Source organism: Bison bison, unplaced genomic scaffold (genome assembly GCF_000754665.1).
Source record: "Bison bison bison isolate TAMUID 2011002044 unplaced genomic scaffold, Bison_UMD1.0 scf7180017864270, whole genome shotgun sequence".
In the NCBI taxonomy this organism is placed as follows: domain Eukaryota; kingdom Metazoa; phylum Chordata; class Mammalia; order Artiodactyla; family Bovidae; genus Bison; species Bison bison.
The window spans coordinates 6938880-6951252 of NW_011494842.1; the positions used below are offsets into that span (position 1 = coordinate 6938880).

The 12373-nt window shown below is 41.5% G+C and overlaps 1 protein-coding gene across 2 annotated transcripts in view; it reads left to right on the top strand.

Moving 5' to 3' along the window:
- UHRF1BP1 (UHRF1 binding protein 1) overlaps nucleotides 1-12373 on the top strand; it is a 72521-nt gene that overhangs the window by 32177 nt on the left and 27971 nt on the right. Inside the window, exons 5-8 of one of the 2 annotated variants that reach the window (XM_010848632.1) lie at nucleotides 6561-6750; nucleotides 7194-7334; nucleotides 7756-7926; nucleotides 8838-9027. In XM_010848632.1, the coding sequence (XP_010846934.1) occupies nucleotides 6561-6750; nucleotides 7194-7334; nucleotides 7756-7926; nucleotides 8838-9027 (692 nt within the window). The remainder of the gene's footprint in view (nucleotides 1-6560; nucleotides 6751-7193; nucleotides 7335-7755; nucleotides 7927-8837; nucleotides 9028-12373) is intronic. The other variant, XM_010848633.1, reaches the window with a different exon arrangement.

Genomic DNA, 12373 nt, shown 5'->3' on the forward strand with positions numbered 1-12373 from the left:
TCTGCCTTTTTTATAACCAGCTTGAACATCTGGAAGTTCACGGTTCATGTATTGCTGAAGCCTGGCTTGGAGAATTTTGAGCATTACTTTACTAGCGTGTGAGATGAGTGCAATTGTGCAGTAGTTTGAGCATTCTTTGGCATTGCCTTTCTTTGGGATTGGAATGAAAACTGCCCTTTTCCAGTCCTGTGGCCACTGCTGAGTTTTCCAAATTTGCTGGCATATTGAGTGCAGCACTTTCACAGTATCACCTTTTAGGATTTGAAATAGCTCAGCTGAAATTCCATCACCTCCACTAGCTTTGTTTGTAGTGATACTTCCTAAGGACCACTTGACTTCACAATCCAGGATGTCTGGCTGTAGGGGAATGATCATACCATCATGATTATCTGTGCCATTAAGATCTTTTTTATACAGTTCTTCTGTGTATTCTTGCCACCTCTTCTTAATATCTTCTGCTTCTGTTAGGTCCATACTGTTTCTGTCTTTTATTGAGCCCATCTTTGCATGAAATGTTCCTTGGTATCTCTAATTTTCTTGAAGAGATCTCTGGTATTTCCAATTCTCTTGTTTTCCTCTATTTCTTTGCATTGATCACTGAAGAAGGCTTTCTTATCTCTCCTTGCTATTCTTTGGAATTCTGCATTCAAGTGGATATATCTTTCCTTTTCTCCTTTGCTTTTTGCTTCTCTCCTTTTCACAGTTATTTGAAAGGCCTCCTGAGACAGCCATTTTGCTTTTTTGCATTTCTGTTTTTTGGGGGATTGTCTTGATCCCTGTCTCCTGTACAGTGTCACGAACCTCCATCCATAGTTCATCAGGCACTCTGTCTATCAGATCTAGCTCCTTAAATCTATTTCTCACTTCCACTGTATAATCATAAGGGATTTGATTTAGGTCATACCTGAATGGTCTAGTGGTTTTCCCTACTTTCTTCAATTTCAGTCTGAATTTGGCAATGAGGAGTTCGTGATCTGAGCCACAGTCAGCTTCCGGTCTTGTTTTTGCTAACTGTATAGAGCTTCTCCGTCTTTGGCTGCAAAGAATATAATCAGTCTGATTTCAGTGTTGGCCATCTGGTGATGTCCATGTATAGATTCTTCTCTCGTGTTGTTGGAAGAAGGAGTTTGCTATGACCAGTGCATTCTCTTGGCAAAACTCTATTAGCCTTTGCCCTGCTTCATTCTGTACTCCAAGGCCAAATTTGCCTGTTACTCCAGGTGTTTCTTGACTTCCTACTTTTGCATTCCAGTCCCCTATAATGAAAGGGACATCTTTTTTGGGTGTTAGTTCTAGAAGGTCTTGTGGGTCTTCATAGAACCATTTAACTTCAGCTTCTTCAGTGTTACTGGTTGGGGCATAGACTTGGATTACTGTGATATTGAACGGTTTGCCTTGAAAACAAACAGAGATCATTCTGTTGTTTTTGAGATTGCATCCAAGTACTGCATTTCAAACTCTTGTTGACTATAATGACTACTCCATTTCGTCTAAGGGGTTCTTGCCCAGAGTAGTAGATATAATGGTCATGTGAATTAAATTCACCCATTCCCATCCATTTTAGTTCACTGATTCCTAAAATGTCAATGTTTACTCTTGCCATCTCCTGTTTGACCACTTCCAATTTGCCTTGATTCATAGACCTAACATTCCAGGTTCCTATGCAGTATTGCTCTTTACAGCATCAGACTTTCCTTCTATCACCAGTCACGTCCACAGCTGAGTGTTGTTTTTGCTTTGGCTCTGTCTCTTCATTCTTTCTGGAGTTATTTCTCCACTGATTTCCAGTAGCATACTGGACACCCACCAACCTGGGGAGTTCATCTTTCAGTGTTCTATCTTTTTGCCTTTTCATACTGTTTTAAGCCTTAGGCAACCATAAATGTACTTTCTGTATTTATTCTGATCATTTTGTATAGATGGAATAGTACATTATGTGGTCATTTGAGATTGGTGTCTTTCTCTTAACATAATGTTTTCAAGGTTCAGCTATGTTGTAGCATATATGAGTACTTTATTCCTTTTATGGCTGAACAACATTTTATTGTATAGATATACCACATTTTACTTATCCATTCATCAGTTGGTAGACATTTGATTTGTTTCCACTCTTTTTGCTAGCATATTTTAGAATATACTCCTGGGAGAGGGACTGCTAGGTCAAAGGGAAATTGCATTTGATAGACATTGCTAAATTTCCCTTTGTAAGGATTTTATAGTTTTGTGTTACCGCCAGCAATGTTTTGAGTTCTTGTTTTCTGGAAAACTTTGTTGTTATTGTTCAGTCACTCAGTCATGTCCGACTCTTTTTGACCCCATGGACTGCAGCATGCCAGGCTTTCCTGTCCTTCACTATCTCCTGGAGTTTGCTCAAACTCATGTCCATTGAGTTGGTGATGCCATCCAACCATCTCATCCTCTGTCGTCCCCTTCTCCTCCTGTCCTCAATCTTTCCCAGCATCAGGGTCTTTTCCAATGAGTTGGCTCTTCCCATCATGTGGCCAAAGTTTTGGAGCTTCAGCTTCAGCATCATTCCTTTCAGTGGATATTCAAGGTTGATTTCCTTTAGGATTGATTGGTTTGATCTCCTTGAAAGGTCCAGGAACCTTGCCAACGGACAGTAATGTCAAACTTTAGGATTTTTGCCTAATCTAAAGATGACACATTGTATTTCTGTGTGGTTTCTTGGTCAAGTATATTGAGGTACATGGACAGGGAGGCCTGGCGTGCTGCAGACCAAGAATTGGACACGACTGAGTGACTGCACTGAACTGATTGAGGTACATAAATCATAAATGTGCAGCTTAGTGATTCTTTACAGTTAACACATCAAAAGTAGACCACTTCCAGAATCCCAAAAGCCTGCTGGGCCCTTCCTAGTCATACCCACCTCAAGGATAACTTTATCCTCATTTTTAATACCATACGTTCAGTTCAGTTCAGTTGCTCAGTCGTGTCCGACTCCTTGCGACCCCATGAATTGCAGCACGCCAGGCCTCCCTGTCTATCACCAACTCCTGGAGTTCACCCAAACTCATGTGCATCGAGTCGGTGATGCCATCCAGCCATCTCATCCTCTGTCGTCCCCTTTTCCTCCTGCCCCCAATCCCTCCCAGCATCAGTCTTTTCCAATGAGTCAACTCTTTGCATGAGGTGGCCAAAGTACTGGAGTTTCAGCTTTAGCATCATTCCTTCCAAAGAACACCCAGGGCTGATCTCTTTTAGAATGGACTGGTTGGATCTCCTTGCAGTCCAAGGGACTCTCAAGAGTCTTCTCCAACACCACAGTTCAAAAGCATCAATTCTTCGGCGCTCAGCTTTCTTCACAGTCCAACTCTCACATCTGTACATGACCACTGGAAAAGCCATAGCCTTGACTAGATGGACCTTGTTGGCAAATTAATGTCTCTGCTTTTGAGTATGCTATCTAGGTTGGTCATAACTTTCCTTCCAAGGAGTAAGCATCTTTTAATTTCATGGCTGCAATCACTATCTGCAGTGATTTTGGATCCCAGAAAAATAAAGTCTGACAGTGTTTCCACTGTTTCCCCATCTGTTTCCCCTGAAGTGATGGGACCAGATGCCATGATCTTAGTTTTCTGAATGTTGAGCTTTAAGCCAACTTTTTCGCCATCCTCTTTCACTTTCTTCAAGAGGCTTTTTAGTTCCTCTTCACTTTCTGCCATAAGAGTGGTGTCATCTGCATATCTGAGGTTATTGATATTTCTCCCGGCAATCTTGATTCCAGCTTGTGTTTCTTCCAGTCCAGCATTTCTTATGATGTACTCTGCATATAAGTTAAATAAGCAGGGTGACAATATACAGCCTTGACGTTCTCCTTTTCCTATTTGGAACCAGTCTGTTGTTCCATGTCCAGTTCTAACTGTTGCTTCCTGACCTGCATACAGGTTTCTCAAGAGGCAGGTCAGGTGGTCTGGTATTCCCATCTCTTTCAGAATTTTGAACAGTTTGTGGTGATCCACGCGGTCAAAGCCTTTGGCATAGTCAGTAAAGCAGAAATAGATGTTTTTCTGGAACTCTCTTGCTTTTTCAATGATCCAGTGGATGTTGGCAATTTGATCTCTGGTTCCTCTTCCTTTTCTAAAACCAGCTTGAAATCTGGAAGTTCACTCATTAGTTTCCCTATTTTTAAATTTATATAAATGTAATAATATAATACGTTGTCATTTGTATCTACATACTTTTAGCTCAGCATGATGTTTTTAAAAATCATCCATGTAGTTACATGTAGTTATTTTTCATTAATCCTCATTACTATATGATATTCCATTACATGCCACAATTATCTATTCTGTTGTAGATGGACATTTCATTTGTTTCTACTTTCTGGCTATTTAGCATACTGTTGCTACATAGGACTGTCCTTTTTCATGAGTGTGGTAGTTAATACGTGACTTTATGCATTTGTCAAAACCTTGTATGTGTATCCTGCAAAGAATGATCTTTTCTATATGTAAGTTAAAAATTTAACTTTTAACTAAAGAAAAAAGAATAGTAATGCTATCAACATTCTTATGCATGCTTCTTAGTGAACATATGTACACATTTCTAATTTGTATGTATCTACAGTAAGTTGACTCATTGGAAAAGACTCTGATGCTGGGAGGGATTGGGGGCAGGAGGAGAAGGGGACGACAGAAGATGAGATGGCTGGATGGCATCACTGACTCGATGGACGTGAGTCTGAGTGAACTCTGGGAGTTGGTGATGGACAGGGAGGCCTGACATGCTGCGATTCATGGGGTCGCAAAGAGTCAGACACGACTGAGTGACTGAACTGACCTGAACTGAACTGACAGTAGAGTTGCAGGGTCGTAGGCTATGCGTATGTTCTGTTTTAGTTCATACTGCTGAACAGTTTTCCAAAGCACTTACACCAGTTTCGCCCCAGCAGTACATAAGCGTTCCATCTGTTAGCACTTAGTCTTGTCTCTCTTTTTATTCTAACCACCTAATAGTTGTGTCAAATTTTATTTTTAGTTTACATTTTTTGATGAGTTATTAGACTTTCAAATATCCTCTTTCATAAAGCATTGATGTTTTCTCCCATTTATTTTGGGGGTTATTTATATTTTTCTCTTTAATTTGTAGAAGTTCTTTTTATATTCTGGAAACAAGTCCTTGGTTACATACATGTATTACACATATCTTCTCTTACTGTGTAGGTGTCTTATCACTTCTAATGTTATTTTTTTATTGATCAGACATTATTCCACTGTGGTCCTATATATCTTTATTTCCCTTTATGGTTGGTGCTTTTTGTGTTTTATTTAAGGAATCTTTTCCTATCTCAAGGCGTGAAGATATTCTCCTATGTTTTCTTCTAGCTTTATTATTTGACCTTTCACATTTAGATCTACAGTCAATCTTGAAACTGGTTTTTTGTTCATTTGATGCAAGATGAAGGTCAACATTATTTTTTCTTTTTACGTTTAGCCTCAAACTGACCATGCACCGTTATTGAATTTTCCCTACTTCACTGTCATTTTTGTCCTGAATCAAATGACTCTCAGTGTAGTTTTGATACATGAGTGAGGTGGAACATCTTTTTATCTTTAATATCTATTTGCATTTATTTTTCTGTGAACTGTCCCTACTTTGTCCCATTTGTATCGGGCTATTGGTCTTTTTCTTTTCAGTTTTGTGAAACTCTTTCTATATTAGAGATATTAGCGCTTTGTGATATAAATTGCAGAGAGATATGTGTGTGTGTGTGTGTATGTGTGTGTATTCCGTTTATAATTCCCAGACCTTTTTATCTGTTATAATGAAAACTGTGTCACTGGCATGTCAAGAATGTCTGTGTTTTCCATGTCTAGAAGGACTTTAAGGATGGCCTTCATTTCTCTACCTGCTGTTTTGGCCTCTGTGACGTACAGCTGTGCTCTCTGGGGTGGGTTTGACAGGCAGAGGTGGGTCTGTTCTTGACTTGATTTCACAGGGTTAAACCTCACGCTCATCTGGCTGTACCTCTTTCCTCTTTCACCGCTTTCACAGAGCATGTTCTGTCTTTGAAGACATTATTGAAACCGACTGTTTCCTTTCTGTAGTGATAATATCTCTCCTCACAGACAATAGTCAAATATTTATTCAGGTAGTTTGTGGACTTGGAAAATATTTTTTTCAACTTATTCTAACCAGAAGGAGATTGTTTCCAGGTCAACTCTTTCTTTTATTCCATTCTTAAAAAAGAAAAAGCTCATCAGAAAGAGTATTGCATCATCATAAAAATTTTAGAAATTTAAAAAATATAAAGCAGAAGTGGGAGGAGAGAACTTTGAAAAAACCGTCCACAGTTCTAGCATCTAAAGACAGGCATTATTAAAAGTCTTAAGTCTTCCATTATAAAGAGTATGTAGAGGGAATTCTCTGTTGTCCAGTGGTTAGGACTCAGCATTTTAACTGCCTGGGCCTGGGTTCAAACCCCCTGTTAGGAAACTAGGATCCTGCAAGGCATGGGACAACCAGAAAAGGAAAAAGGTGTGCTAATGCCAAAGTCTCACATGGTCCTGAATATTGATCTGCCTTGTTTGTCCTAGTGAGTATGGCTTTGCTGAGAAGGTGGTGGAGGGGATGTTCATCATGGTCAACTCCATCACCATCAAGATTCACTCCAAGGCCTTCCACGCTTCTTTTGAATTGTGGCAGCTCCAGGGCTATAGTGTCAACCCCAATTGGCAGCAGAGTGACCTCCGCTTCACCCGCATCACTGACCCACACCGAGGAGAGGTGACAGCCCTGCCATTGCAAGGGGGGAGAACGGGAGGGTTCAAAGGATTCATTAAAAAAAAAATTTTAATTGGGGAATAATTGTTCTACAGTATTGTGTTGGTTTCTGCCATGCATCGATGTGAGTCAGCCTTAGGTATACACATGTCCCCTCCTTTAACCTCCCTCCCACCTTCCACTCCATCCCAGCCTTCTAGCTCCCTGTGTCATATAGCAAATTCCCAATGACTGTACTCCTGTCTTGGGTCAAAGGCTTCCCCATTCTTGGGAGCCCAAGAAGCCCTTTTCCTCATCTAAGAATTTGTGATGCACTGCCTTCTGTGAGCAGGGTCCCAGCTAAGAATGGTGGGGTCTCTGCCTCTATAGTCTTGTCCCCTTGGACTTCCTGCCTCTTGATTAATTTCATCCACAACGTTAAGGGATTTTACTTTTTTTCCTTCTAGGTTTTAACATTTAAGGAAATAACTTGGCAAACACTTCGAATTGAGGCAGATGCTACAGACAATGGTGATCAGGACCCAGTCAGCACTCCATTGAGGCTGATTACCAACCAAGGCAGGATCCAGATAGCCCTCAAGAGAAGAGTGAGTGTGTTCTCTGTCCTCACGAAAACGTCCATCTTTTGTTCTCCCAGACAGTGCTGGAGTTGGTGTTTCCTCCTCTTCGTGTGTTATTGGCCCCTGAAATGACATTTGAAAGGGGAGGACCTGCAGTTCAGTGTTGCACAAAATCTACTATTGAGGGAACATGTCTATTTCCATCATTTTAATTTTGGAAATAGCAATTTTTACCTGTATATGGGGACATAGGCAGTTGATTATTACTGCTTTTTGTTAATCACAGAAAACTTTTGTAGTCTGGTAAGAAATTAACTCTCCAAAGTACTTGATATTTTCTTGTATTGAGGATTGAAAAGCCATCTCTGAAATTTGTTGGGCAGTACTCACTTTAAGGAGTTGGGATGGTACCAGATGTGGAAGCCTGTGTTCTCTGTGACTCCTCCAGACCAAAGATTGCAATGTGATAGCCTCCAAGCTGATGTTCCTGTTGGATGACCTGCTCTGGGTGCTAACGGACTCGCAGCTCAAGGCTATGATGAAATATGCAGAGTCACTGAGTGAGGCCATGGAGAAGGCTGCCCAGCAGAGAAAGACCCTGGCCCCTGAACCTATACAGGTTAGAGGTGAAACAGAGACCCTTGGTGGTGGTGGGGAGATGGCAGGCCAGACCTAATTCACACCAGCATAGGTGGAGCCTGGATTTTGTTCCGCTTATTTGGGAGAATGTGTCATTCACTTCTATGTGTGCATAGGCTCTGCCTGTGCCTTTATCCAGTATTCTCTTCATTTGGTGCCTCTAGTGTGTTAGGTGTACAGTGCTGGCCACTGGAAAGCCTCTTGTTCCTGACCCTGGAGCTCTTGCTGTCTTAAAATATGGACCATAAACAAGTAATTACAATATGATGTGACAAGTGCTATAATAGAGGTAAATAGTGTGCCAGACACAAAGCAGAGGGATCCTGGGCTGAGAGAGGGTACTTAGGGAAGACTTCTTGGAGGAGGTGTTTTAGCATCAGTCAGGTAAGTTCTGGGTGGGAGGGAAGCTTAGAAAGCAGTTCAAATGTCAAAACAGGACTCTGACAGTTACTAGATTAATTATAATTTGGCTTCTTTGGATTCTTTGGGTTGTTTAGACGGGACAGACCTATGTGAGCTACCAGGCGTACTGTTATGAGGGGCATCACTGTACCTTAGGAAAGACTTAATGGGCTAGAAGTAAAAAGATGTGTGTTTATTTATATGAATGTAATACCGTATATAATTGTTATCATTATCACATAGAAAAGCAAATGAAGTTCCACCATATAAAGAAACAAGTGTAAAATTCTTCAAGGCTATAAAAGTGAAAACTTAGGAGATATTACTATTCAGTGTATAATAAAGTATATGTGATTAAAAAGAATGATTATGAGAGGGAAGGGACATCTTATCAAATTGTGATTTTCTTCAGGCTGAACTAAAGCTTAAAGAAGGCCAGCAAGGACGCTGTCCGGGTCTGGACGTCTTGCTTTTCTCTGTCACACATAGATCACCCCACCTGCCCCCAGCGCCCAACAGTCCTGGGCCCAGGCGTTTGGTGGCAGCCAGGGCAGCAGCAGCAGCAGCCGCCTCGGCCAGTACTTTGAGAAATTTGACGTGAAAGAGTCCTCCTACCATCTGCTCATCTCGCGCCTGGACCTGCACGTCGTGTGTGATGACAGCCAGTCCCGAGAGCCAGGTATCCTGCGAGGCCGACCTGGGTGGGCGGCCCATCACTGCCTGCAGCTCTGGGGGATGGAAGGCTCTTTCCAGACTCTGTTGGGGTATTTTGTTGGCTTCCCATATCACAGCCCTCCTCAGGTCTCAGCGCTCCTGGGGCAGCTCTCTGTTACTGCTTGTCAGCCTTTAGGGTCCAACAGAACCGCCTGAGAGGCAGTAAAATACAGGGGCTGGGCCTCTTCCCAGACCTCACCAAATCGGAATCCTCTGGGATAGAGCCCAAGCAGTGTATCCTTTTTTTTCCCTCCCTAGTGGGCATTGCTGACCACTGTTATAAGCTTTCCAGAGGGTAAATTCAACTATTGGAAACCTCAGAATTTTCAGATCTTTGAGTCAGTTTATATATAAATGTGTTCTTCCCAAGCAGAGAGGTTACAGTGTGTTCTTGTCATACTTTTTCATCCATTAGAGCAATTGTTATTAAACACACATACACGTTTATTCAGAATGAAAAGTAATTGACTCATTGCTTTCCTTTATAAGTCTTAGGAAAATCCCTTCACTTCTCTGAGTTTCTTCATTTGTGAACTTGAATTAAATCATTTCTTACTCACAGGTTGTATCAGGCTCAAATGAGTTAATATACTGAACTTGGAGGGCCTTAATCATAGGCCAGTGTTTGGATTATTAGTTCTCTGCTGCTGGTTCCGTCAGTTCTCCTTGCTCCCCCTTGGCTCCCCTTTGCTGCCAGCTCTGGGTTTAGATGCTGTCGTGTGGTAGCTGGTTCTCTGGCTGCCTTATCGTCTCTGGAGGTTGTGTTTGCCTCTTCATGAGACTTAGACTCACCTTCCTTGGAGGAACCTACCTTTTATTCCTGGGTCACCAAGCTGCATTGCCGCTTGCTCTGCTCTGCCTTGGTGTTGAAAGGACTTAGCCTCTCTGCACTCCCACGATGAAAGAGCTGAAGGAGCAGTGACAGGGTAAAGATGGCTTCTGCCACTCACTGGTTTGCTACCCACTCATTTTGAAGGTTCTTTGCTAAACCAATTATTATTTTGTTCGGTTATTTCTTCCAAGTGTTACTATGAAGACTTTGGAGTTTTGTTATGATTCCTTTCAGAAATCTTTATTAAAAATACATTTGGAGAGTTTCATCCTCTTGCTAGATGAGGGTGTAGAGCCCTGTCTTCTTCCTGTAGCAGGGTTCTGTAATCCACACTAAGATGTGAATGGCTAGCCCTCCCTGAAGCCCCCATTTATTTATGAAGCTGAATTAATCTACTCGGTGGATTTTAGGGACATTTTCCATGAGACAGAGGGAGAACGCCCAGCCAACCATACCCAGGCGTGGCATATGACTGTGTGAAAGGCTAAGGAACATGAGGAGTTCTTGTGACTTTGATTCTTCCCCTTGGATTTGGGAAGAAAGGAGAAGGAAGAACCGTGTTATAGGAAGGGCTCTAAGGTTGTCTGGAGTTGTCCTGGTCAGTATGGCAGCCACTAGCCACTAATGGGCACTTGAAATATGGGCTGATCCAAATTGAGTGAAGTTTTGTTTTGCCGTGCCATAACAGCGTGTGGCATCTTAGTTCTCCAACCAGGGATCAAACCCATGCCCCTTGCGTTGGAAACATGGAGTCTTAACCACTGGACCACCAGGCAAGTCCTGCTGATCCAAACCCCACAAGTGTAACATACATGTGGGATTTCAAAGGTATAGTACAAAAAAAGATGCAGAATACCTTGATAATTATTTTCATATTGATTGCATGTTAAGTAATAATATTTGGAGTATGTTGGTTTAAAGTGTAATAATAAAATTATTTTTACTTTTTGAAAGAAAACCTTTCTAATGTAGCTACTAGAAAATTTTTAATTATGTGGCTTATGTTACATTTCTATTGGATAACATTGCTGTAAGAGCTCCAGGAGTTGGTGATGGACAGGGAGGCCTGGCGTGCTGTGATTCATGGGGTCGCAAAGAGTCGGACATGACTGAGCGACTGAACTAAACTGAATTGAGAACTCTCTGTCCAATATGGTAGCAAATAGAGAGAGACGTGTGGCTATTTAAATTAAAATCAAAATTAAATAAAGTTAAAAATTCAGTTCCTCATTTGTGGCAGTCGCATTACAAGTAATCTGTGGACCCTAGGTGGCGTGACAAAGAGTCGGACACGACTGAGCGCCTGAACTGACTGATGAACCCTGGAAGATGTCCATCATCACAGAAAGTTCTTTTGGACAGTGCTGCTCTAGGGATCGGCTATATCTGTCAGCTTTTTCTTTAAACACTATAGCCTGGATGTTGGGGCCTCTGACTAACACACTTATCTATCCCTTGGTACTGGAGGTGATGTTGTTGGAAACTTTGTAGGTCATTGAGGACAGGGTGGCTTGGGGTGGGGCAGCACTGTCTCTTAAAATCAAACTGGAGCAGCTTCCAGGAGGAGGTGAGTTGTTGATGAGGAAAAGAGTGTCATTTGCCTCTTTAATTATTTCCCTCAGGTTAAGGGCTGTGAGCCAAAGCTTGCTTTCTCTCTCTTCAGGGTAGGCTATCCTCTTCCACCATCTCACTAGAGAATTGTAGTCATTTATATACACTATTTACTATTTGTCACCTATGATTATGTGTTTATAATTATATATGTTGATAGTTGGTAATTTGATTTCAATTCTTTGATTCTAGATCATATTTTAATATGTTCAGTCTGTGTAGTCGATTGTTCTTTTAGTTCCAAATAAATCCAATAGGAGCATGGCTGTGAAATGCTCTCCCTCCAGCAGCCGAGGTCATACATTTTCAACTGGGATGCTGTCACCCTCAGTAGTAAAAATTCACTCTTTTCTTTTAAACAGATATTTATTTATTGATGGGCTTCCCCAGTGGCTCAATGGCAAAAAATCTGCCTGCAGTGCAGGAGATGCAGGAGACACACATTCGATCCCTCTGTTGGGAAGATACCTTGGAGAAAGAAATGGCAACTCACTGCAATATTCTTGCTGGGAACATTCAATGGACAGAAGGGCCTGCAGTACTATAGTCCATAGGGTTGCAAAGAGTCAAAAATGACTGAGCATGCACATAATATTTATGGATGTAGAATTCACATAGCATACCATTCACCCATTTAGAATATACAACTCATTGTTTTAAAGTGTAGTCATAGGGTTGTGTGATCATCACTGCAATCTAATTTGAGAACATTTTTGTCATCCCTAAGAGAAACTCTGTACCCACTAGCTGCCAGTCCCCATTTTGCAGCTCTGAACAACCACTGAGCTTTCTGTCTTGATGCATGCCTGTTCTGGACATTGAAAATTGGTTTTTTGGTGAGGATCAGGGATGAAAAAAATCTTAGCTA